The following is a 27,512-nucleotide window of genomic DNA, read 5'->3' on the forward strand; positions in this document are numbered from 1 at the left end:
TATATATATATATATATGTATATATGTATATATATATAAACTTTAATTACGATGAAAACATATTTTACTCTCTCAATTTAGTGATGTAGCAAAAGTTTTATTTCTGACATTTTCCAAGTTTTTCTTTTCGGTGCGGCAGTCATAGACATTTGTATCGTTCACCACACATTTAAATTTCTGCATTAAAGTCCTGTAACACAGACACAAGTATATTCTTTGTCAAACAAATACATTTTCTTTCCTGGCTTCTGATTTATATACAATTCAAGTTTTTTTTTCTTTTTTTTTTTTTTTTTTTTTTTAAAGACGAGCATCATGGATCAACACGTTGCTAGAAAGAAAAGGTGTTCAAGTATTTTAAGTAACAAGAAGAAAATGAATAGTTAAGGTGGATATGTCTGAATTTAGCCTGATTTTAATTGTGTACATTCTTTCAGCAGGCAAAGTAAAACTATAGTAAATATATTAAATGATGAGATATGTATTGCGCCTGTCCAATAAAAAGTATGTACCTCCACACTGTGTGTTTTTTTTTATCAACAAAGCATTTTGCTGTATAGTGACGACTCTTGAAAGAATTCTCTTTCAAGAACCAGTGCAAAAAATTTAGCGGCCTCTAGTGGTGGAACTCACCACCTGCAATCATGTGGCGGCCGCCATGATGCCGTGCACGCGGAAGCGGTAGAGGCATGTATATTCTACATGACCCCAGTTGCTGAGGACGCGCAGCTCCACAACTTGATAGACTACATCGCTGGGGTTCTGCAGGAGTAGAGATGTCAACGTAAGAAACCGGGTGTGGGAATTATTACATTTAGTTGTGTCACTTTAAACTCACAGGAATCTCAAAAGTTTGCGTGGGCTCGCCATCCTTGTTGTATGTGAACGCTCCCAGCAGCGTTCCTTCTTCCACTTCGTTCTTCATCCCCTGGGTCACAAATGTACATCAAGTTTTCGTCAACCCCATACAGACATTCAAAACAGTAAGGCATTTGAGGCAATATTCAAGTGCACTAGTCTAAACAAAAAGGTAAATCAAATGTTGTACAGATACAAAGTAATTAAAAACATCATTAAAATGTTTAATTTAATCAGAAATAGGCCTGAGTAAGCTATTTCTGAATGTATCTTGTCTTTTTATTTTTTCGGACTATAATGTGCAATAATGGTTATATGTGTATATGTAGATATATGCATATGTATGGATATACAGTATGCATGTGTGTGGATATATACATATATATAAATACATATCTTCTTTTTTATCTTTATTTCATTTTTTTTACTATTTATATTACTAAATTATTGTGTATGCATTTTATGGGATCTGCTCCAATTTCATTGTTCTTTGAACCTGTTCACTGTAATAATGACAAATAAAACTCTATTCTATTCTAAATATATGTATAGGTTATAAAATCATAGTCAATAGCGAGCAAAAATCTGCTTACAATGAATGGACCCTTTGTGAGTTGCTCTATTCTACCTATAAAGTGCTTACAAAAACATCCAAACACTTCCATCAATGTTTTATATACAGGCTGTAAGTATATAAGTAACGTAGCAAAAGGCACATTCATAATAACATGTAATATTTACAATTTTTTCTCATTTTAAGCATACGGTGGCGCATTAATTTCATATACACGTCACAGCGTTCACTTTTTCCTTCACTTACAACACTGTCTACAACTCCCGAGAGCCAACAAACATAATAAAGCATCACTTACTGTATAATGTCTGCTTTCACTTGGATGCCGACTGTTAGGATGTTGATACACTCCCGTATTCATAATCCTCGCAAAAGGTTAAGGTTAGGGTGGGTGCAAACCAACGTCATTCGCATGTCTTTCTCGCCATCTCCGGGTATAAGTTGGCTGTCAAAGTTTACCATCTTCTCAATTTATGTCCACACAATTTTATTATCAATGTGAGAGGCATGATTTATAATCTAGAATAAACTTTCACCAACTCAGAGCCGAGAAAGCAGCTCACCAGCTGATGATGTCAGGACTCTGATCAATGCGTGGCCAAATGTAGGACCTTAATCTTAGGGTTTATAGTGATAATATTGCTAATATTGTTAATTAGTTAATATTCAGGTCACAACTATAAATGGAGTATTGTTGGTGGTTTTTGGATGTTTAGTTATTGGGTTTTATCGGTGCCGGGCCGTGCGTTTCCAACCTAGGCCTTTAGTGATGTCCTACTTAGTCCAACTTAAATAAATACCTCTCAAAATACCATAATTTATGTCACCACATGGCCACGGCTGGAGAAATACTATACAGAAACACACTTGCGCACTACTGGGCATTGAATAACCTCTAAAGTGTACAAAAGGGGATATTTTTCGGCACATTTAAAAACCAATGAACCTGAATCAGCAATTAAAACATATCTTACGTGGTACTGTCAAAATTAAAATAATTGCAAAAAACATTAAATATGAAAAAATAAAGATTAAATATTTAAACTCACAATTGGTAACACCCTTCCGACGCCGTAGAAGCCAGTGGCACAGCTCATTGTTGGTTGATTCGAGTGGAAGTGGCGGGCAAACCATTTCACTGCCGGGACAGCTTAGCACGCTTCCAGGGGTCGGCCGACCTCGTCTCACAAAATTTAGTTATTTTTTAAATATCCTCCTTGAAAACGGCCTTGCAAATATATTTATGCCACCTAATCAACGTTTTGCACTCCTTCTTTGTGGGTTAAAAAAGTGAGTACCAGCGATTTCTCTGCCCGCCGGGTATGCTTTCAGTGCCACTTCCTGCTTTCGCAAATCACAACTTGTGATTGGGAGTGACAAGTGAGATTCCAATCAAAGTCACGTTTAACGTAAGGCTACCTCGATGAACTACTGTCAATAACCCGTGACCTGATTGGCTATCGCAACTCTCTATCAACTGAATGCACTCCGTTCGTTTACACTGCGCAGTTGGCGCTATGTTGATTCAGAAGGCCTCCGGCAGAATTCATACAGTGCTGGCAACAAGCTAGCTTAATTCTGATTGAATAAAAGCTGTAACGTAAAAACAAGCAACACTGGAGCCTAATATGACACTAAGAGAATATGATGAGTACTTTTATATATTTATGGAAAGTAAACTACAAATAACATTATTTTTTATAAATTTCTGATCATGATTTATGTTAGGCCAGAAGAGAAGGCCTTGCTGGCCCTGACGGCACAACACTGGTCGAAATAAACGCAACAGACGCATTAATGTCATGGCTCCCATTGGCTCCATTGTAAGCTGACTTTTTTTTAATGTTTAATTACGAGTTAGAATGCATTAAAAAAACATGTGTTCTTGTCTTTTATAAGGATTGTGAATTATAGGAATTCCAAAACAATTGCAGTTCCCCTTTAATGCAACAGAAAAGACTTGATTAAAAGCGATTAGAAGGCACACTGCCATCTGGTGGTGACTTGTAGTAGTGAGCCAAGCTATTTTATGTTATCGGCTTTCAGCAACATTTGCCATAGAAATTAATATATTTCTGATATTACCTACTAGAAGCAGTTTGTTTTATTTTACCATATTCAGTAGATTTTGGGCACAGTAAAAAGCAGCATATTTTGTGCAGGTACAGGTTTGAAAATAAGTTTTTTCCCCCCCAAAGTTGAGCCTCCCAAAAACAGGAATCACTTACATAGACGGCAAAGTCCTTGGGGGCAGAGTCAATGCGACCATTGGGGGTGTTATAGCGTGGCACGTGGTCCAGCGTCACATGCGTTATCTTTATGGGGTGAGACAGGGCGATGACGAGCGTCCCTTGGACGCCATGGAAAGCCCAACATTTGCCTGGAAGCATCACCGGGTGGCCCTGAGAGGGAGTTGAGAAGGTTTTATCGGAGTAGGAGAGAAAACACAGGAAGACACAAGAGAAAGCAGGTCACCTGAATGACAGTGCGGGGGCTTTCGGTGGGATACAACAATGGGATTCCAAAAAAGGTGACGCATGCAGTGCGGGTCTGATATGTGTTAGAACAGCGGGTGCTGACCACGCTGGCACCTGCAAATTGAACACAAATCACAAATTAGGTAAGGTCCATAAAAGGAAACATGGTTGTTTATTACCTTGAGTTTCCAAGGCAAAGTCAGCCATCTTGTTAGCAACGGGCTGCAGGTCTGAGTGGGTTCTCTTGTCCTGTAGTCTCATTGCATCCTGAGCCTGTGTGACAATCACACGCCACCCTTGGAATTTGAGCCAAACAACCTTTCCAAATTGTAGTGGAACCTCAAAAACCAAATGCTTTTGCTTTATCTTGGGATTTTTGTGAAAAACACACAAAAAAACACCCACCGCTATTTGGGTGACACTGTGTGAGACGTCAATGTATAACGGGATATACGTTTGTTACGATCATTATGCAAATTAGATTTTTTTGTAACATTTATTTTAAAATTAAGTTCTGAGCATCAACAAGTGGTGTTGGGAAAAGCACATGTGTGTACTGTACAAAGACTGCATATTTGTTAATACAGTCTGACCTAGATTTTCTCTCCAAAAGGCCAGACAAAAACCAAAGCCTTTTCTTTTTTCTCATTAAAAATAATACAAATTTAATTAATCAGTTCCAGACACCCAAAAATATGAACCAAAAACCCATTCTCTAAATAACTGTTCGCACTTTGCTCCAAGTTCCTGAATTTAATAGTGATTCTGACCTTTGTCAAAATGCTGAAACTCGCTGACTTATTTCACAGCCATACTTAAAAATAAAAAAAAAAGTAGAGACTGAGATAGCAATGTGTGTGATTATTTAGGCACTCAAATCTGCAGAATGATAGTCAGGCAAATTAGTTTGGCCGTATGGTAACTAAGATACTAAACAAAAACGGAGGCAACAACTTTGCCAAAAATCATAGGAAGTGGGCCTTGCAAAACACAGGTACCACTGTACTTAAAATCAAAGTTATGGCACACATTTTTCAAAATTTAAAAGATTAACAGTGACTTGCTTATTTTATATAAAAACAATTCACATTATTACTTCGTCCAAAACTCAGGGCCCAAATAACATGTGCTAAATCGTAAGTGCAAAAAAAAAGTGCTAAATGGTGCAGACCGCCTTATTTAAAATTATGGCGACAGATTGACCTTGGAACAGATTATTTCTATCTCCATTCATTGTAACGCTCTCAATTTACCTGGATGCGGTCAGTGAGCCACTTCTCCATGGCCTGCTGGAGCTCTGATGTGAGATGTTTTTGGCTGGAGGTGGCACTGATGTCAGGGCAAGGCACCGGAGGAGGCAGCAACTGGATGGACGACACCTCCTTAGACAACTGCAAGCACAGAGGACGTTGTGTTAAATCCACACAGTAGTTAAAGAAGCAGCTACCACGTTTTTAACTGGTAACAGCATCATCACCTCAGCATTGTGGGCTTCTACAGCTTGGATTCTGGCGGTGAGAGTGGAGAAGACCCCGTGGAAATCCTGCTTCTGGTCATGTATCCGCTTTCCCAGTATAGTGACCTCTTGGTCAAGGTGCAACCCACTGCTCGCCTCTACTGCCTTAAGATCATCCCTCATACTCTGTAAGTCCATCTCAAATTGCTCCTTGATCTGAAAACCCCCCCCACAAAGGTTGGTTTTTGAAGATGTATAATGTGCCCCTATAATTAATTAATCTCTTATTTTACCTTGTAGAGGAGCTCCTGTTTCAGCTGCAGATCCTCCTGCAAGGACATACATGCTCAGTCATATTCATTAATGCTAAAAGGTTGTAGTGTCCTAGAATAGTCATTCAACTCGTAGTCGAATCGTCAGAAATTCTCCATAGAAAGGTTTTGGAAAAAAAAATCTGATTTGACAATAAAATTATTTGAAACTCAAGCCTTACTAGTAGGGATTTGCTTCTTACCAAAAGATGCTGCATCTTTGCTTCCACATCAAAAGGCACAGAGGGAAAGGCAGAATCCTAAAGGGAGCAATGAAGACAAAATGGCGCTTTATTTTGGTTTGAATGGAATAAACCATAAGCGGTCACTTCATTAGCTACACATGCTTGGTAAATTAGATCCAACACAAGTGCTATTTCAGATATTCTTCCTTGAATCATTCAATAATTTTTATTTATTTACTGTATATAATCATTATGATACATTTATCATTGTAAATGTTATATATCAATTTATATGGCATAGATGTATTTATTTAGAATATTTTGACTATTACTAATACTGTAAATAAATCCCATTTTTGTAATAAGGCTGTTTCAACCCCCAACTGTTTTACAAAGTATTTATGTCACCATATTAAAATGTCATAAAAAATAAATATTGAAGTTGATATTTATTTTATTTTTATTTCAACAAAAAAGTTTAGTCAAATATTTTTTGTATATTTTCTGAATAAAGGGAGATCAGATGCTAGATTTAAGCAAATACAAATACATTTAATCAATTAAGACCAATTCACTTTCAAAATGGGACTAGACTGTTCAAGTTAAAGTGCCAATGACTGTCACACACACTAGGTGTGGCAAAATTATTCTCTGCATTTGACCCATCACCCTTGATCACCCCCTAGGAGGTGAGGGGAGCAGTGGGCAGCAGCGGTGGCCACGCCCGGGAATAATTTTTGGTGATTTAACCCCCAATTCCAACCCTTGATGCTGAGTGCCAAGCAGGGAGGTAGTGGGTCCCATTTTTATAGTCCTTGGTATGACTTGACTCGGCCGGGGTTTGAACTCACGACCTACCGATTTCAGGGCGGACACTCTAACCTGAGTGTATTTAAATCTAATAGGGTTGGGTTTAAAAAAAATAGTATGATTATCAAAAACATTATTTGTGTTCTTGTGTTGGATCCAAATAAACTGCAGGTGTAACTAATGTGTTCAGTGAGCGTAAAAGCACTTGCAAAGCATTGTTTTATATCGATCATGCAGCTAGTTAGCAATACCGTTGCAGATGTGGGCTGTATGGTGTTTGGTTGAGGAGACAGAATGGGGGGTTGAACATTTTGATGCATGAGCTTGGTAGCCTCTGACGGGTTCTTTATGAGGAGCATGATGGAGGTGAGAGGGGGCAACAATGGAGGAAGGAACCAAACACCTGGAGGAGAGCATGAGGGAAACATTCTTGTGTGAATCCAAGGTGATTTTATGTTGTTTTGACTCAAAGTGAAAACGAGAGGATTTCATACTAATAACGTGTATTTGAAAGAGTGATACTTACAGGCAAGAATGGCACCAAGAAGGAAAACAGAAATGCAAATCTTCTTTGATTGGTTGCTGAGTAAGCATTTAGTGGCTGCAGGACAAAGACAAGTTGAATAAGCGTTGTTTCATAGTATGCAAAAAAAGCATGTACAGTATATTCATTCTTAAGACAGACTGTGGATGTATATTTTTTTCTATTTTTTGTTTTGTTTTATTCAAATTCTAGGATTAAAATCTGCTAAAATGTGTAGATCGCCTTCCAAGTTTGGAGTTTGGGTTAAAGTTAAAGTACCAAAGATTGTCACACACACACTAGGTGTGGTGAAATATGTCCTCTGCATTTGACCCATCCCCTTGTTCACCCCCTGGGAGGTGAGGGGAGCAGCGGGCAGCAGCAGTGCCGCGCCCGAGAATCATTTTTGGTGATTTATCCCCCAATTCCAACCATTGATGTTGAGTGCCAAGCAGGGAGGTAATGGGTCCCATTTTTGTGCAGCAAGCTTTAAACGTGGGCTTTCCCTATCAAATCTGGCCTTCTGCCGACTTAAGTACTTTTATTCTTACGAAATTCTGAGGCTAAGATAACATGGAAGGTGAAACATTTTATTGCTCTTGAAGTTTGAATGCAGTGTACACCACATACTGTACGTAATAAAACGACATTTCTGAATCTATTCTGATCATTTCCATTGAGACACCTGCAAAGTTGAAATGAGGATAACAGAACCATAATGGCACTCTGAATTAACTATCAAAAATCAAAATGCACATTGTTGTCTCATGACTACGACCACACGTACAGGATATCAGCCATGTTTGAACATCCTGGTACTAATGGACATTCATTGCATATGAACCGTGATCATTGAACTAAAATAAATACCGTAAATTCCAGACTATAAGCCACTATTTTTTTTCTTAAGCTTTAAATCCTGTGGTTGATTAAACGGTGTGGCTAATTTATACATTTATATTTGCCAATGGCCATGTTTCGTGTTCAATAGTTTTCATTTAATACAAGCAGTGACACTGAAAAGGCGTGTTTTCGTTTGTGCTATGGACGAGTTAGTTCACTGCAAGTGCTGCAAGGTGAACGTCGACAGTATTTATTTTTGTTTAGTGCTTTGAATCTTAAGTACAAGTGCCGTTCTGTCTTCTAATTGTCCATAAGGTTTTCTACTCGTATGGATTCTTCTTTCATCACTCCAAGCAACATTTGTAAGTTTTCATGCATATTTCTACATGCTATCGTGATGTAATGAAGCTAGCGTCGTTAGCATTAGCTATTATGTTAACACGTGTATGCATTAGCTATTATGTTAGCACGTGTATGAGAGTTTGTGTTAGAATTATTAACTTAACTTACAATAGCATTCTTTTTGTGTTTGTTTCAGTTTCACAAATTCCTCAGTAAATTCACCAAAACGTTATTGAGGAGTTCCGTTTAGCTGAATGGAAAGCTAGCTTTCTAGCTAGTGAGTCCATGATGATAACTTCTGTTGTTTGATCAGCCATTTTACTGCCGTGGCACAGTCAACGTTTGGAAACAATTAAGGTATGTAAATAAACATTTACAAAATATTTTTGTGTATAATAACTAAATTCACAACGTATATATCTGTGGCTTATAGTACGTTGCGACCAACGTTCCCTCTAAGGTGGGCGCCTGTGCAATTGCGCACTGCTCAAGCGTCCTCTGCACACGGCAAATCTATGCTGCGCACAAAATCAATTGAAAAAATAAAAGCATAACAATTTTCGACACACGGACACGACAGAGAAAACAGTTTTTGTCATCATTGTTCAAATATTGCAACGTCTGTCGAGACGCTTTGAGGACATGAATTCCATCCATCACTTTACTGAGCAAAACTCTTTATTGTCGGCCATAAACACATCACCAAACCATTAGTTAAAAAAATGATATCTAGCAAAAGTGGTCATTTTCTGCAGTACAAACCAGACCAAAAGCAACTTTGTTATATCAACAGCAGCCGCTCGCTCTTTCTCACTTGCGCCAACACATGCACATATGGCACTTAGCCAGTGATGCGTTTACAGCCACACAAAAAGTCGGACAACTCCAACACCACACATAAAGTGTCATTCCAGGTCGTTACACTATGATTTACCAATCAAATGTGTGCTTATTCTAGTGTCATTTATTAGGAATCGTAATTTATAAATATTAATCATGAAATGCTGTTAGTATATTAAATAAATACTAATAAAAATATGTATTTTTTACAAACAGGAAAATGCAGGAATGTACACATGCTCCCCTGCTTACATCTCATTGTGCAACATGTGAATGTTTTAATGGGAACTAAATGCAATGTCTGAAAGGGGTACAAATTATTTCCAAAGCAGGACCTCCACCCAGACAATCAATACAAGTACACAGTTCATGAAAAACAATATTTTTTGTTATTGTCATTGTAAGTGGGCCTAAACATTTATATTAGAAATGGAAATGACTGCTGTCATTTGATTATAATAAGAGAATGTTGTCTGTCTGTGTTGGCCCTGCGATGAGGTGGGGACTTGTCCAGGGTGTACCCCGCCTTCCGCCCGAATGCAGCTGAGATAGGCTCCAGCGACCCCGAAAGGGACAAGCGGTAGAAAATGGATGGAGATTGAACTTGTTATTTAGTCAGGTTTTGGACAGGTGTGCTGCTGGTGTAGCCACAGTGTGCACGTCTGATGTTGCTCACATGGGCTCCACTGAATGCTCAGGGAGTTTTTCCGTTTGCTCACACACATGAAAAATTAGAGGGAACATTGGTTGCGACTAATATATGTAAACATATTTTTTTCTTCTAAAATGTGGTGGGTGCAACTTATATACCGGTTCGCTCCATAGTCCGGAAAATACAGTAAATAATGTAGCATTTATCAATGAATAAAACTACATTTTTTGAGAGTTGATATCTAACGGTCACGCTCCTGCGCTCAAGCACAGACTCACAAACAGCCGTCAAGCCCCTCTGATGTAATGGCTTCACAAGTATCTGTACTAAACAGAATTCTTGATATCACAAATACCGTCAGAGTGGTTATAATAAGTGAAACAAAGTTTCATCTATGAATTATTATTCACATCAAGACAGGAGGAAGAGGCTGTTGTAGAGTGCATACAAACACTACATCACCATGACAACACACGTTCACGTGACAAGCACGGCCTGGATTAATTCAGCTTTTTCACATTTAATAGTGATATATTTTTCATGGATTTCAATGACATTCACAATTGTCAGTAAACTCCATGCTACACAATTTTCACATAACCAAGGAAAAAGGAAGTATACTTTATTAGTAGGGATGTCCGATAATGTCTTTTTGCCGATATCCGATATTCCGATATTGTCCAACTCTGTAATTAGAGATACCGATATCAACCGATACCGATATCAACCGATAGCGATATATACAGTCATGGAATTAACACATTATTATGCCTAATTTGGACAACCAGGTATGGTGAAGATAAGGTACTTTAAAAAAAATAAAATAAATAAGATAAATAAATTAAAAACATTTTCTTGAATAAAAAAGAAAGTAAAACAATATAAAAACAGTTACCTAGAAACTAGTAATTAATGAAAGAGTAAAATTAACTGTTAAAGGTTAGTACTATTAGTGGACCAGCAGCACGCACAATCATGTGTGCTTACGGACTGTATCCCTTGCAGACTGTATTGATATATATTGATATATAATGTAGGAACCAGAATATTAATAACAGAAAGAAACAACCCTTTTGTGTGAATGAGTGTGAATGAGTGTAAATGGGGTAGGGACTTTTTTTGTGTTGGTGCACTAATTGTAAGTGTATCTTGTGTTTTTTATGTTGATTTAATAAAAAAACAAAAACAAAAAACAAACAAAAAAACCAAAACGATACCGATAATAAAAAAACCGGTACCGATAATTTCCGATATTACATTTTAAAGAATTTATCGGCCTGCCGATATTATCGGACATCTCTACTTAGTAATCGACTTAAGCACTTTTGCCTAGCTTACATGGAGTGGGCGTGTCCACAGGCTGAGAAAATATGAATAAGAGTAACATGTGTTCAAAAGGGCGGAAAAAAACACTTAAGTGCAAATGGGAAAATATGGTCCTGAACGAGCTAAAGTAATACAGAGGACATTGTGGGGAAGGCTTGGGATTTGGGAAGGACCTTTTTTTTTTAAAAATATTGGCACGGTGGATATGGGAAAACGTCACCGAAACGCTGAATTGTTTCTTCCATTAGGTTTGTAGTTCATGCTGAGTGTATGCCTATTAAAAGCATAGTCATGGACACAAAAACACACAACACGTTACATACCTAAAGATGTCAGATGTATTATTTTTGTGGTCATCGCTGATAGGGACTCTGCAAGAAAAACAAAGAATGTGGGCATTGTACAGTTTATGACAGACATATGCACAAGGACATGCACCCACCCTTAAAACTATAGGCGGCGTTGTTGAGTCGAACTCTGTATCCAACGCCGGCAGACCCAATGTTACTTCTGACTTTGTTGCTGCTGGTAGTGGTGGAGCTGGTGGAGCTGGTGGTGCAGGTCCTAGCGGTGGTAGCCGGCGGTCTAAGATTGGCGCCCTCAGAGGAGGAGTAGCCCGAGCTGTCTATGCAGCTCTTATTCTGGTCGGGTCGCAGGTACAGTACTGCTTGGCTGGAGCTGCGAAACCTATCTGGGGGCGGCGTCGGGGAGTGGGTGGGGTTCTGATGTGTGGGCGATGCTGCTGGGGTTAGGGAGGGCCGAGGGGTGGCCCTGGGGGTGGTGTAGGACACAGTCCTCATTGACAGGTCTGTCTGGGTGCTCAAAGAAGGTCTCCTGGCTTTGGGGAAAACGTTGTATTAGAAAGTATTTTGAAAAAAAATTTTTTTTGCAGATGGTATAACGTTATTTTATTCAGGACAAAATATAAAACATTTAAAAAAGTGTTTGAAAACAAATATATTAAAATTAAAGATAATCTGACAGATGAGTATGGTCATCCTTAAATACTTGTAAAACAAAGTTTATTTTGTCATGGAAATCACATAAAAATTATATAAAGGTTAAAATATGTAAACTGATTGGTATTTTACATAAGATGAAGGAATTGCTGAATGAAAAAGCAATGCTTATCTTTTATAATATCTAACATTGTTTTGAAGTGTTGGGTCGTGCCTGTAAACCGGTAAAACCCAACACACAAAAACAATATATAAACAGTTCAGCTTATTGAAAAAATATTGAACTGGTAGCATATACAATATTTTAAAAAATATATACGGGATGCATATCGTTTTTTTAATACCAAAACCAATATCGATATTCCTTAGTGATCTCGGTATTCATCGGTACTCTTATCGATACTATATGCAATTGGTGTAAAGATGTGAAAAAATGCCTTTTTTATTAGCTTTATTATTTTTGCTATTATTGCTTCCTTTTTTGTGATAATTCCAAAATGATTATCAGATCCTTGGGCTGGGTGATCATATGGCAACAACAACAAAAATCATCCAATCTCCATTAATATCAACATTTTTTTACATTATTTTTAACCTGCCAGTTTTAGAGCATATGTACTAAAAAACAAATAAACAAGGGATTAGTTCTAAGTAAAAAAAGTAAGATAAGAAAAGAGCAATAACATAACAATGTACCAACACATTTGAGTTTACATGCTTTTAAGTATAAGAAAGCACACACGAAGATGCAACAGTAATTATTACAACACTGGTGGTCCCATTACTGTATAGTATTAGTTCGGCTCTGTATTATGGAGTTAGTTTCATAGTTTGAGGTGGCCGCATGTCAAGGCAGCATGCAGAGAGATGGCCCGAGAAGGGTGCAGGGCTGCCAGCTCGAGCGCTGGCCCCTGGCCAGCAAGGCTCCATGGAAACAGTAAACGTGATTTCCTCTTTTAAAGTTAAAGTCAAAGTACCCATAATTGTCACACACACACACTAGGTGTGGCGAAATTATTATCTGCATTTGACCCATCACCCTTGATCACCCCCCTGGGAGGTGAGGGGAGCAGTGAGCAGCAGCAGTGGCCGCACCCGGGAATCATTTTTGGTGATTTAACCCCCAATTCCAACCCTTGATGCTGAGTGTCAAGCAGGGAGGTAATGGATCCCATTCAGTCTTTTTTTTCCTCACAATGACAGCATATCAGCCACATTACGCCAATTTCTGCCAATTTTAGCAGTTAGATTCTGTTTTTAGCACGCATTTATCCCATCCGTGATTACAATGACACGTAAATCTTTTTCTGTTCACGTCCGCGTACCTTTTAACTGGAAGTGTGGCAGTAAAAGGTCGACTCTGATTGGCTGTTCCGCCGTGTCTGTTTTATGCTTTGCAGCGGCACCTGAATGGATGTGACAGCGTGTGAGTGTAATAATTACGACAGTCAGCTGGATTTAAAAATGTACTGATAGCCGTATCATTAGTCCAGAATTTTCACGAGCCTGTTGGACCAACCCCAATAGAAAATTGCACCCAAAAAATACCGGTACTCGGTAAAAATCCCTAAAGCACATATAACAATTCTACCAAACATGCAGATTCGTATAAAAATTAAGTAATTAAAGAAAGTAAAAATCATTATGATGAGAAGATATGACTGACTAAACTGATGTTTATTTTTGCTGTATGTTAAATAGAAATATGGCCTTCATAGTCTTCGGAGTTGGATAGCTAATATTGTATTTGTGTTAATAATAGGCAGATATTATAACTTTATACATATTTTTGCTCCTTTTTATTCATGATTTATTTTAATGTTGGATCAATTATTTGTATTCAATGTTGGAAATCTAGGTCAAACATTATTCCTATTGAAAATAATGTAAAGTGGATCGATCTGTTCCAAAGTCAAGCTGTAGCCATCATAACCTTTTATGACTGTCCCGGCAAAGTCTTAAGTAATGTTCTAAACTGTCATAGACGCAAAATTGTCCAAACACAGCACCTAACAAACTAATCAGTTTGCCTGCGTACTTTTCCGCGCCCAAACAAGGAATCCCACGTGTTGGTGACTCAGTCTTGTCATGTTATTAATACACTGTGTGAGTCCAACTGTGTTCCTAAGGTTCCTAAGGTTGTAATTACAAACATACCTTTGTTAGCCTGTTATCAACTGGTTGTAGTTATTTGCTAACAGTTACACCACCCATTTCTGTGCTTTTTTATTGAGTACAAATGCAGAACGAGCCGCCATTGGGCCAAACAAAGTTGCAAGTGCCAGCGCTTTCATTAAAGGCCTACTGAAACCCACTACTACCGACCACGCAGTCTGATAGTTTATATATCAATGATGAAATCTTAACATTGAAACACATGCCAATACGGCCGGGTTAACTTATAAATCCATCCATCCATCCATCTTCAACCGCTTATCCGGAATCGGGTCGCGGGGACAGCAGCTCCAGCAAAGACCCCCAGACTTCCCTCTCCAGAGCAACATTTGCGACTTCCTCCTGGGGAATCCCGAGGCGTTCCCAGGCCAGAGAGGAGATGTAATCCCCCCATCTGGTCCTTGGCCTGCCGCGGGGCCTCCTCCCAGTGGGACGTGCAACGAGGACCTCCCTAGGGAGACGCTCGTGAGGCATCCGCACGAGATGCCCGAACCACCTAAGCTGGCTCCTTTCCAAGCGAAGGAGCAGCGGCTCTACTCCGAGTCTACTTATAAAGTGCAATTTTTAAATTCCCGCCACACTTCCGGTTGAAAAACTCCTTTGGATATGATTTATGCGCGTGACGTCACAAAATCCACGGAAGTGGTTGTACCCCATCGACCCGATACAAAAACCTCTTGTTTTCTTCAACAAAATTCCACAGTATTCTGGACATCTGTGTTGGTGAATCTTTTGCAATTTGTTTAATGAACAATGGAGGCTGCAAAGAAGAACGTTGTAGGTGGGATCGATCGGTGTATTAGCGGCTAAGTACAATACTTACAGCAACACAACAAGGACTACTTACTACGCCTAGCCGATGCTTGCCGCCAAACCCACGGATGAAGTCCTTCGTCGCGCCGTCGATTGCTGGAATGCAGGTGAGCACGGCTGTTGATGGGAAGATGAGGGCTGGCTGGCGTAGGTGGAGCGCTAATGTTTTTATCATAGTTCTGTGAGGTTTCAGGCACAACACCGGTTGCTAAATTAGCCTTAGCGTCATTAGCAACAGCATTGTTAAGCCTTACCAGGCTGAGAATTTTTAACCGTGTAGTTACATGTACATGGTTTAATAGTATTGTTGATCTTCTGTCTATCCTTCCAGTCAGGGATTTATTTATTTTGTTTCTATCTTTATTTGAGAACGATGCTATCACGTTAGCTCAGTAGCTAAGTGTGTCACCGATGTATTGTCGTGGAGATAAAAGTCACTTTAAATGTCCATTTCGCGTTCTCGACTCTCATTTTCAAGAGGATATAGTATCCGAGGTGGTTTAAAATACAAATCCGTGATCCACAATAGAAAAAGGAGAGAGTGTGGAATCCAATGAGCCAGCTTGTACCTAAGTTACGGTCAGAGCGAAAAAAGATACGTCCATCACTGCCTCTCTAGTCATTCACTGTAACGTTCCTCATATACGAATCTTTCATCCTCGCTCAAATTAATGGGGTAATCGTTGCTTTGTCGCTCCGAATCTCTCTCTCCATTGTAAACAACGGGGAATTGTGAGGAATACTAGCTCCTGTGACGTCACGCTACTTCCGGTACAGGCAAGGCTTTTTTTATCAGCGACCAAAAGTTGCAAACTTTATCGTCGATTTTCTCTACTAAATCCTTTCAGCAAAAATATGGCAATATTGCGAAATGATCAAGTATGACACATAGAATGGATCTGCCATTCCCGTTTAAATAAAACAAATTCATTTCAGTAGGCCTTTAAGGTGGAAACAATATTGAGATAAAAACAAGAACTCGCAGCAAGGTATAAAGTTTGGGTTCCCCTCTTCCTTCTCCTCTCATCACCGTCTTCTCATCACGGCCACTCTACCAACCGAGCTATACCGCTGATGGCGGTATAGCTCGGTTGGTAGAGTGGCCGTGCCAGCAACTTGAGGGTTGCAGGTTCGATCCCCGCTTCCGCCATCCTAGTCACTGCTGTTGTGTCCTTGGGCAAGACACTTTACCCACCTGCTCCCAGTGCCACCCACACTGGTTTAAATGTAACTTAGATATTGGGTTTCACTATGTAAAGCGCTTTGAGTCACTAGAGAAAAGCGCTATATAAATATAATTCACTTCACTTCACTTCACTTCGCCAACGAGTCCTCGTAAATGGAAAAAATAATTTGAAATATTGTCATTTCATAGCATATATTTTTTGTGTTAATATTTATTGGTGTACGAAATTGATTAATTAAATTTACATTATTTGTATTGGAAAAATTGCTTTAATAAACATAATTGAGATGAAAAAAATATACTTTCCAAAAGTGATTTGGTTAGGAAGACAGTTTAACACAGATTTGCTGACAAGACATTACTTCCGTCACTATGCAGTTTTATGGTAATCACACCTGGTTCTGCCATCAGTGGTACTGCAGCACAAAATAAAAGGAAAGAAAAAAAACACGAACGGTCCTTGCACTAGCGTAATGCTTACGGATGCGTCTGAGTGACAAATGTCGTACTCACCTGTGGCAACAGGTGACTCAAAGCTTGTTGAGCTAGCATTGCTGTTGGCTCTGCTGGAGGTGCGGGAGGCGGCCTTGCGGGTGCCGGCCTTCTTCTTGAAAACCCTAAAGGAAAACAAAAACCAGCAACATTAAAATAAAAACACGGTTGATGATTCTAGACTTTGTGACAGTCGCATTTACTCACTTGACTGGGTTCTCTCTGTACGAAATGTTTGTCACACTACTCGAGTCGGATTCGTCATCAGAGTTGTAGTAACCGGTGGACACCAGGCGACAACTCCTACGAGACATAACTGAGAGACAATACAAGTTAGGAAACATACAGTTACCATTGTTTGATTATCAGTATGAATGAACCATTATTTTTTCCCCAAGCAACATGCTTGTCTTTTATCAGGGCGCCTCAGATTTATACATGCCAATCGGCACCAAATGAATTTCTTCTGAAGCGCGCGGCCGAGTGTGAAGTGAATGGGATGAGAATCAGCACCTCCAAGTCCGAGTCCATGGTTCTCGCCCGGAGAAGGGCGGAATGCCATCTCCGGGTTGGGGAGGAGACCCTCCCCCAAGTGGAGGAGTTCAAGTACCTCGGAGTCTTGTTCACGAGTGAGGGAGGAGTGGATCGTGAGATCGACAGGCGGATCGTGCACTCGTCTTCAGTAATGCGGACGCTGTATCGATCCGTTGTGGTGAAGAAGGAGCTGAGCCGGAAGGCAAAGCTCTCAATTTACCGGTCGATCTACGTTCCCATCCTCACCTATGGTCATGAGCTTTGGGCTATGACCTTAAGGACAAGATCACGGGTACAAGCGGCCGAAATGAGTTTCCTCGGGTGGCGGGGCTGTCCCTTAGAGATAAGGTGAAAAGCTCTGCCATCCGGGGGGAGCTCAAAGTAAAGCCGCTGCTCCTCCACATCGAGAGGAGCCAGATGAGGTGGTTCGGGCATCTCGTCAAGATGCCACCCCAACGCCTCCCTAGGGAGGTGTTTAGGGCACGTCCGACCGATAGGAGGCCACGGGGAAGACCCAGGACACGTTGGGAAGACTGTCTCCCGGCTGGCCTGGGAACGCCTCGGGATCCCCCGGGAAAAGCTGGACGAAGTGGCTGGGGAGAGGAAAGTCTGGGCTTCCCTGCTTAGGCTGCTGCCCCCGCGCCCCGACCTCGGATAGCCAGCTTTTCTACCAGTCGCTCACACATCCCAGCGACAGCAGAGATTCAGCAAAGGTATACACACGCTGGAAAAAAGTGTCGAAATGGTTGGAATTAGGGCTGCAACAAATGAGTCGACTAATCTGGCTCTGATTTAGCCATCAGCTTTTAAATTAAAATTGACCTATTCTTTGGTATATGCTAAGGCACAATTAAAATGACTACTTCATTCAGAAATATTTATGAACTGCGCTGCTCATTAGACCAACAGAAACATACAAATAACTATTAAACTTTTGTCCATTTAAAAAGAGGTGAAGGTCTGATAAAAAAAAACAAAATGTAAATGTGTATGTGTACAAGAGGTCAAATAGCCCCCATAAAAATAAACAAAACGCCAACACTATAGCTTCCTCAAAAAGAAACAGGAACAAAAGGTATACAGACAACTTTGTTCCTCTGTTAGCTAGCGAGCTAATAAGTAGGATAAGTCGTGTCCCGTCTGACTAGGGTTGCAAACCGTCCTTTGACAATTTATATAGTTGAACCCTTTGGGATTACTTGGATTTATGCATAAATTGGTCATAACATGTGTTTTGATCTTCATCGAAGCCACAACAATAGACAAAACAGTCTGCTTAAACTAATACCGCACAAAAAATTATAGGTTTTCGCCTTTTTATTGAACACATGTAAACATTCACAGTGCAGGGTGGATAAAGCATGTGAACCCCTAAGCTAATGACTACTCCAAGAGCTGATTTGAGCCAGGACTCAGACAATATGGAGTCTAATCAATGTGACAAGATCATATGTGTTGGTTAAAGCTGCCCTGCCCTGCCCTGCCCTATAAAAAACACACACATGTGATAAGTGTGCTGTTCTCAAGAAGCATTGCCTGATGTGAACCATGCCTCGCACAAAAGAGCTCACAGAAGATCTACGATCAAGAACTGTCAACTTGTATAAAGCTGGAAAGGGTTACAAAGGTATCTCTAAAAGCCTTGATGTCCATGTGTCCACGGTAAGACAGACTGACTACAAATAGAGAAAGTTCAGCAGTGTTGCTACACTCCCTAGGTGTGGTCGACCTGTATTGACTGTGAGAGCACAGCGCAGAATCCTCAGTGAGGTGAAGAAGAATCCTAGAGTGTCAGTTAAAGACTTGCAGAAATCTCTGGCACAGGTTGACATTAGTGTTGACGAATCTACAATACGTAAAACATTGAACAAGAATGGAGTTTATGGGAGAACACCACGGAGGAAGCCACTGCTGTCCAAAAAAAAAATTGCTGCACGTTTGAAGTTTGCAAAAAATCACCTGGATGATCCACAGCACTACTGGCAAAATATTATGTGGACAGATGAAACCAAAATGTACTTGTTTGGAAGGAACACACAGCGCTATGTGTGGAGGAATAAAGGCACAGCACACCAACATCAAAACCTCATCCCAACTGTGAAATATGGTGGATCACTGATGCGGTCGGCGGCCCGGGGACGAAGAAGTCAAGGTGAGGTCGTTCGGCTAGCGCGTCTGCTATCCTCAAAGTCCTCCTGGTTGTGTTGCTGTAGTCCGCCGCTAATACACCGATCCCACCTACAACTTTCTTTTTTGCAGTCTCCATTGTTCATTAAACAAATTGCAAACGATTCACCAACACAGATGTCCAGAATACTGTGGAATTTTGAGATGAAAACAGAGCTTTTTGTATTGGATTCAATGGGCTCCGAATACTTCCGCTTCAATCGTTGACGTCACGCGCAAACGTCATCATATCGAAACGTTTTCAGCCGGAAGTTTGCCGGGAAATTTAAAATTGCACTTTATAAGTTAACCCGGCCGTATTGGCATGTGTTGCAATGTTAAGATTTCATCATTGATATATAAACTATCAGACTGCGTGGTCGGTAGTAGTGGGTTTCAGTAGGCCTTTAAATGCCCCGAGATTACATGACTAGGGAAGGTTGTTTGGATTGGGTCACATAAGTAAATACTGTGCTCAGTTTCCAAGTACAGTTAATGGTTGAAATTAGGGCTGGGCGATGTATCGAATGTACTCGATATATCGAATATACTCGATATATCGAATATACTCGATATATCGAATATACTCGATATATCGTGGGTTTGTCTCTGTGCGATATAGAAAATTACTATATCGTGATATTCGAGTATACGTTCTCACGCAGTTGTTTTTAGCTGCGGGCATTACACTACAAGCTGTTCTCACTCTTTCTTGTCTCTCCTTCTCAAAGAGACATAAAACAAGCGCACCTTTTTACATACGTCACATACTGTCGCGCGTGCAACGTCATACGCTCTCGCTGAGCAGAGAGGTAGCAGCATGGGTAACGTTAGCTGTGATGCTAACGGTGTGGTGCGAGTGGTAATACGAGAGAGAGAAGGTGCGAATCTGGTAACAAATGATGGAAGAATAATTAATTCCCAAGAAAAACAGCACAGGGTCCATTGTCTGGCAGTGGTTTGGCTTCAAGCGGCAAGATGTTGAACAGACAACCGTAATATGTCAAGTATGCGGCAAAAGCATTGCTACAAAAAGTAGCAGCACCGCTAATGTGTAGCATGACTTGAAAAGTCACCCGCTAAAGAATGAAGAGTGCTAAAAACTCCGCATGTCAACATCGCAGCCGGTGCCACACCAACAAAATGCCCAAGCGACCATTTCAACATCAACACCGTATGAAAAAGATAGTCAACAACAGTGGGAGATAACGTCCGCAGGAACCTACCACATGGTGAAGGTTATACACTATTTGATTTCCTATTATGCAGCTCATTTTTATTTGACAGTTATTGAAATATCTTGTGTGACATCGTGCACAAAAGTGCACTTTATTTGTTTTAAAATATTTTAGTGGCTTCTGTACAAAGAAGTGCACTTTAATTTAGTGTTGTTTTGTTATGTCATCTTAGTGACATCATGCACAAAAGTGCACTAATAGCTTGTTTTAAAAGGTCTCTGACAATCTTGTACTTTCTGTTTTGAAATGACTTGAATGTTTGTGCCACTGCTTAATAACTGTTTAATAAATACAGTTTTGGTAAATTGACTTAGTTTTGATTTCCCTCTCTGCATGAAAGTTTAAAATTAGCATATATTAACTAATGCAGTATGAACAAGAATGTTTTAATGTAGACACAGAATCGTCATACTGGTGTGATTATATCTATCAAGTGTTAATTCAAGGCTAAGGCAAAATATTGATATATATCATGTATCGATTTGTGACATGGCCTAAAAATATTGAGATATTAATAAAAGGCCACATCGCTCAGCCCTACTTGAAATACTATCGTTGGCCACTGGATGGCGACATAACGGCAGCTATCAGACCGCTTGGTATTTCTAAATTATATGAATACACAGCTCCAGGCCATATTGCTTATTGACCTCTTGCCGTCTCACGGGCCAAATTAAAGATGCTGGTGGGCCGGAGTTCGGACACCCCTGCATTTCTGCTGTCTAGAGAGACATTCACCATGAACCAGGAAGTAGCTTATTCGTTAGCATACGCACAAGTCAAACAAAAAATATTTCTTTTGATGTTTGATATTTTTTCTAACTTGATGTTTCTTTGAATGAATCCTCTGTCCTGTTTATTGCAAAAACTGTAGCTATCCACAGTGCGTAGTTGGACAATTAAATACATAAAACACACTAATTAGATTGTGGATCCCTGTGTAACCAAAGTATTTTTTACTTAACTGACTTAATGATTCAATGGTTACAATACAATGTGATTGTATGTCTACTTGGACGTTGGAGTCTGCAATAAAGCTTGATTGCATAGGTTGTTGTAACCATAGAAAATGTTTTTAACAGATGCTTGGTTTAATCTTGGTCCACAATAATCCAGATAATCTAAAGTAGCTTGCTAGGAAACACAAAGAGACCAAAGACAGAGGGGAAAAAAACACAAATAAAAAAAACTGTGCAGCAAAGAGAAACCGGAAGTTTGGGAGCACACGGTACAAACATATTGTAAAATAAACCTTGTCTGACTATATAACATCTCTTTAAAAGGTACATGAATGATCAGTCTTAATATGAGAGGAGAACCACCTGTTTCCACGTGAACAGCAATGTAATCCACTCAAATACATTAAATCTGCCATCACTGTAGTTGCACAATAAAACAAGCCTGTTCATTGCTAGTAAAGTATGTTTGTTGACCTCACAGCCATATTTTACTTACTGTATAAAATGCATTTAAACCACTAAAAATAAATTATTTTTTTTCTGCTCATCATTGCCTCAAAGAAGTGCCAAGTGCATTTTAGTTTGAAAAGAAAAGCCAGCTTGTATATACGGTACTGTATGCAAGCAGTAATTGCAAATTAAATCAGCCATAATCAAGAGAATTCTTCAAAATGGCATGATGCCTAATGAGAATGGGTTCTCTATAGGCAGATAAAAAGTACACGTGACGGGAAGTGACTTTAGGCGTCAGAAAAAAAGCACAAGGCGATGCGAGTAAAGGAAGTTGCGGTTGCCAGTGCGTGTGTGCACCTAGCAGGCAGCGACAGAAGTCGGCGTGAGCAAACTCCACACAATTCTTGAATGCATTGTACATACTTTATACCCACTCAGAAAAACAAATATTAGCCGTACACAAAACTACAAATTTGCTATACCCATCATGAAATGTACACACACTAAAAAATGCTGGGTTATTTTGATAACCCAATTTATGAGTTGCGAATGTTGGGTTCAATGTTGCAGTTATTTTTATGAAGAGCAATCCATTTATTGGGTTATAAGGGTATTATTTTAAGTCAATTTCTGGATTTACAAAACTATGAACCATTTTTGGGTTGTTTTTCAATGAGTACGCATTTTGGGGTAAGAGGCTTTTTATTTTTTATTAAAAAGGTACTTTTTTCATGAAGGGAATTATATTAAGGATTAATCTCAATAAGATTATTTGCAATCACACATCTTATGTACATGAAAATATTTGAGCAAGCTGTATAGAAGTACTATGACCATAAACGGCAATTCTTGTAAATAAAAATGTCACTCATATCTTGCTTTGAGTACATTTTAATGGAATAACAATTATTTCTATCAGTAGTTGGGAAGGAGTAGGACAAACCAGCAGTAAAATGTATAATTTTTAACCAACTATTGGGTCAAGGAGCGCTAAATTGCGCAACCCAATAGTTAGGTTTGGAATAACCCAACATTGTAGTGAGCATAACCCAGCTTGTGTGTTAAATAAATTCAACCCAATAGTTGGGTTATGAATCAACCAACATTGAGTTAGCATAACGCAACTTTTGGGTTAAAAAATTCAACCCAATAGTTTGGTTGGGAATAACCCAACATTAAGTTATCACAACTCAACTTTTTGGTTAAATAATTAAATGCAAAAGTTGGTTTGAAAAAATGTACCCAAAATGTTGAGTTAAAATAACTCAAATAAGGGTTTCGTCCTTTTCTGAACCAGCAGTTGGGTTAAAATTGCGTTATTTTTTTAACCCAACATTTTTTAGTGTGCACATTAACTGAAAATGTAAATATTTAATTAGGAATACATTTGCCGTGAAACCTAGTGAAATTGATCACAGTGCTTCAAATATGTGCAAATTGTGAATCCAATGTCTTTGTTTATCTTCAAGAGTCCACAGCAGCAAGCAGCAAATAATGCACTCTTGACTAAAATAGATTTCCTTTTTAGCCGTGGTTCTTAACCTTGTTGGAGGTTCCGAACCCACCAGTTTCATATGCACTTTCACCGAACCCTTCTTTTGTGAAAAATAAAATGTTTTTTTTTCAAATTCAAGACAAAGTTATGTTTTTTTTCCTGGTGCACAAAATGGACCGTGCATGAACATCACCTTGTTCAAAGAACAAAACCAACGGTGCATGAACTCACAACAAATTACACACCTGCAAATCAGTGTGACTTCTGCTGTTGCCATATCCATGATACGCCGATATGAAGAAGTTTTTATTTACACGATGAGTCGGGTGTGTCTTGACAGCCGCGGGGGAGGCTCTGCCGAACCTGAGGCCGACTCAATGAACCCCTAGGGTTCGATCGAACCCAGGTTAAGAACCACTGCTTTAAAGTGATGCATTTCAGGGACCTTATGTGACCCAAAACTAGCACATAAACTTTTCCCCCTACACAAGGGGTGTCAAACATACGGCCCGAGGGCCGGATCAGGCCCGCGAACAGGTTTTATACGGCCCGCGGGATGAGTTTGCAAAGTATATAAATTAACCTGAAATTTTTGAATGAAAGAAATGGCTGTTCTAAATGTGTCCACTGGATGTCGCAATAGCAATTCTTTGTATCTTTGTAGATAATGCTACATATGTACAAAATAAACCACATTATGATAGTACATCAGTCGAGGAAAATGATCAAACTACATAAATAACATCCTGTAACTTGATTTTAATATAATTTTCTATCTTGATTGATTGAAAATGAACACCAATGAGTTGACTGATGAACATTATCAAATAATGTATTCAGAAAATATGAATAACGACAAATAAATTATTAACCACAACATGTAATCGTAAAAAATCCCCAACAACATTATGATTTGTACATTTTCAGAATGTGCTTGTTCTATTTTTAAACAAAGAAAACAGTCTGAAGTTGTCTTTATTTTTAAGTTATCATGCCGTGATTTTACCAGTCTGGCCCACATGGGAGTAGATTTTTCCCCACGTGGCCCCCGATCTAAAATGAGTTTGACACCCCTGCCCTACACTGTTTAGTCCAGTGTTTTTCAACCTTTTTTGTGCCAAGGCACATTTTTTTTCATTGAAAAAAATCCTGGGGGACCCTATCCCATTCTCGTTACCATTGTTGTGTGCCAAACTTGTCACTTATTAGTTCACTTATTAGCAATCTAAGCTTAATAATACACTAAAAGAAAGCTTATTGTCTTTTTCTGCCTTTTATTCCCGCTCTTACTTTTTCTACTTCCAGGTGTCCAACACACAACACATGTCATAAATATCCTATGTCCCCAGCCCTTAAGTTCCCCTTACAATGGTTCTGGTATTGTCCTGTGACCCGAGTAACCAATACATGACAGACACCACCAGCAGGTAATGTTAAAAACGAAACTCACTAGCCTAAAATGACAATATAAAGTCGTTCTCATCAAATACCTGACGCAATTGTTCGATATGACTTCAAACCATAACCATCATTAATTCTATTGTCTCAAAGTAGGCTTATAAAGCAATGAGCTACCTGCTGCCTGCCACCTACTGGTACGGAAGAGTACACGGTTACTCTGCTGATATCCACACAGCACAGACGCTCTACAACGGCACATTGTTTGCATATTATAATTATTGTTTTGCAAAAAATATTTTTCCGACCAATTAGGCGAAATTGCATAATTTCCCACGGCATACCAAACAATATCTCATGGTACACGAGTGTGCCGCGGCACAGTGGTTGAAAAACACTGGTTTAGTCATGTGATACCAGCAATGGCCAGCCAACATTGTCAACACATACAACTTCATCACATTTCAAATGGTAAATAGGTTATGCTTGTATGGCGCTTTTCTACCTTCATGGTACTCAAAGCGCTTTGACAATTTTTCACCATTCACCCATTCATACACACATTCACACACTGATGGCTAACCACGACCATCAGGAGCAAGGGTGAAGTGTCTTGCTCAAGGACCAAACGGACGTGACTAGGTTGGTAGAAGCTGGGGATCGAACTAGGAACCCTCAGATTGCTGGCAAGGCCACTCTTCCAACGGTGCCAAGCCGTCCCCAATTCAAGAGGTCAGGGGACACTTTTTGCACTTTTTGATTCTCTAAAATTCGCTTACATACTTTATTTATGGCCGAACTCAGCACTTCTGACATTGGTAGTGTGCCACCACCCTTTTTAAATGAGACAGGGCGGTATAGCTCGGTTGGTAGACCGGCCATGCCAGCAACTTGAGGGTTCCAGGTTCAATCCCCGCTTCCGCCATCCTAGTCACTGTCGTTGTGTCCTTGGGCAAAACACTTTACCCACCTGCTCCCAGTGCCACCCACACTGGGTTAAATGTAACTTAGATATTGGGTTTCACTATGTAAAGCGCTTTGAGTCACTAGAGAAAAAGCGCTATATAAATATAATTCACATCACTTCACAAAAATGTTCCCGGAGTTATAAAACTGACACTAATCTTTAGACAAGATAATTAGGAGGGAGGAGACAAAAGCAGAAAATGTTGATTGGCAACACTAAAAGTGGCCCTAGTGTGTGAATGTTGTCTGTGTTGGCCCTGCGGTGAGGTGGCGACTTGTCCAAGGTGTACCCCGCCTTCCGCCCGAATGCAGCTGAGAGAGGCTGCAGCACCCCCCACGACCCCAATAGGGACAAGCGGTAAAAAATGGATGGAAGGATGGAGACATCAGCAGAGATGGCATTATGAACCGTAGGGAAAAATGGTATGTTATGTATGGTGAACCCACTCTGAACAACATTTGCTAGAAAGTTCAAAAATATTTTCATTTTGTGTCAAAATAGATTAGCCGGTGTTTTGCAGAGAAGAAAGTGCATGATTGTTATAAAGGGCTGCAGGAAAGAATGTAAACTCGTGGATGGCAAACATTGTGTGTGGTTAACTTTAGATGAGTGCCAGTGAAATGAGTCATGAGGAGCAAATGAATCACTGATTTTAAATAAAAACCTTCAAAATAATTGTCTTTTTTATATATGCAGATTGTGTTGATATTGCGATCACGTCTGACTAACTTTGTTGACGGACTAACACAAAATACAAAAGCCAAAATGGAAGGCGCTTTTAAAAGGGATTATTCTGCAAAGAACGCCTCTTTTTGTCTGAAGTTAAACTAAGGCTATGACGTCACCGGACTTCACACACGCCAAGATAACGTAAATTATAGAGTTTTCCGCTGTTCATTCCGGGACATTAAAATGACGTTTTACTTTTGAAGCAGAGTCCAAAGCCTTTATCGTAAACATCTTTTATCCGACGAATTTGTTTGTAACGACACTGGATAAAAGTAGCATCTTATTCGACTAGCCAACATAACAAAAACAAATAAACGGTCTACCTCGTAACAACATTGAACAATTCGAGTGAACAACGAGGCGAAAAGAAGGCTTTTGAATATTTAAGTTAACAAATAAAAGAATACAAAGTGTCAGTAACTTACCTCACAAGTCGGTGCGGTCTTTCTTAAGTTGTGGACGAGACTACAAATTCTGACAGCAACCAGTTAAAATAAGGGCACAGACGCCACAGCTATTTCCGGTACGAAACTCCAAAATATAATTTACTACAACATTCACTAGTTCTTTTGGGTACTCTATGTAAAACCCTATACGGGTTGTTTAATACCTACCTTCTTGTTCGGTGATGTTTGTATAAGCAGAATGGTTTTATACAAACGTACCACGTCGTTCAACGTGTTCTGCGTCACAGATGTAAGAAAACTGTTTCCGGTCCTTGATAGCCCTGTAAGAAACTTGACGACGACGA

At 39.6% G+C, this 27,512-nt stretch overlaps 1 protein-coding gene across 1 annotated transcript; it reads right to left on the bottom strand.

Moving 5' to 3' along the window:
* Positions 1-27,512, bottom strand: LOC133633557 (SUN domain-containing protein 1-like). Its single transcript, XM_062026115.1, has 17 exons — positions 27,427-27,512; positions 17,030-17,138; positions 16,844-16,947; positions 13,482-13,562; positions 11,640-12,035; positions 11,521-11,568; positions 7,198-7,272; positions 6,923-7,074; positions 5,880-5,936; positions 5,659-5,694; positions 5,387-5,581; positions 5,163-5,300; positions 4,089-4,182; positions 3,908-4,023; positions 3,661-3,834; positions 839-928; positions 1-762 (listed from the first exon to the last, which is right to left on the bottom strand). Exons 2-17 carry the CDS (start codon positions 17,134-17,136, stop codon positions 643-645), a joined length of 1,983 nt encoding a protein of 660 aa, XP_061882099.1. The 5' UTR covers positions 17,137-17,138; positions 27,427-27,512; the 3' UTR covers positions 1-642.

The sequence above is a fragment of the Entelurus aequoreus genome, linkage group LG18, assembly GCF_033978785.1.
Source record: "Entelurus aequoreus isolate RoL-2023_Sb linkage group LG18, RoL_Eaeq_v1.1, whole genome shotgun sequence".
In the NCBI taxonomy this organism is placed as follows: domain Eukaryota; kingdom Metazoa; phylum Chordata; class Actinopteri; order Syngnathiformes; family Syngnathidae; genus Entelurus; species Entelurus aequoreus.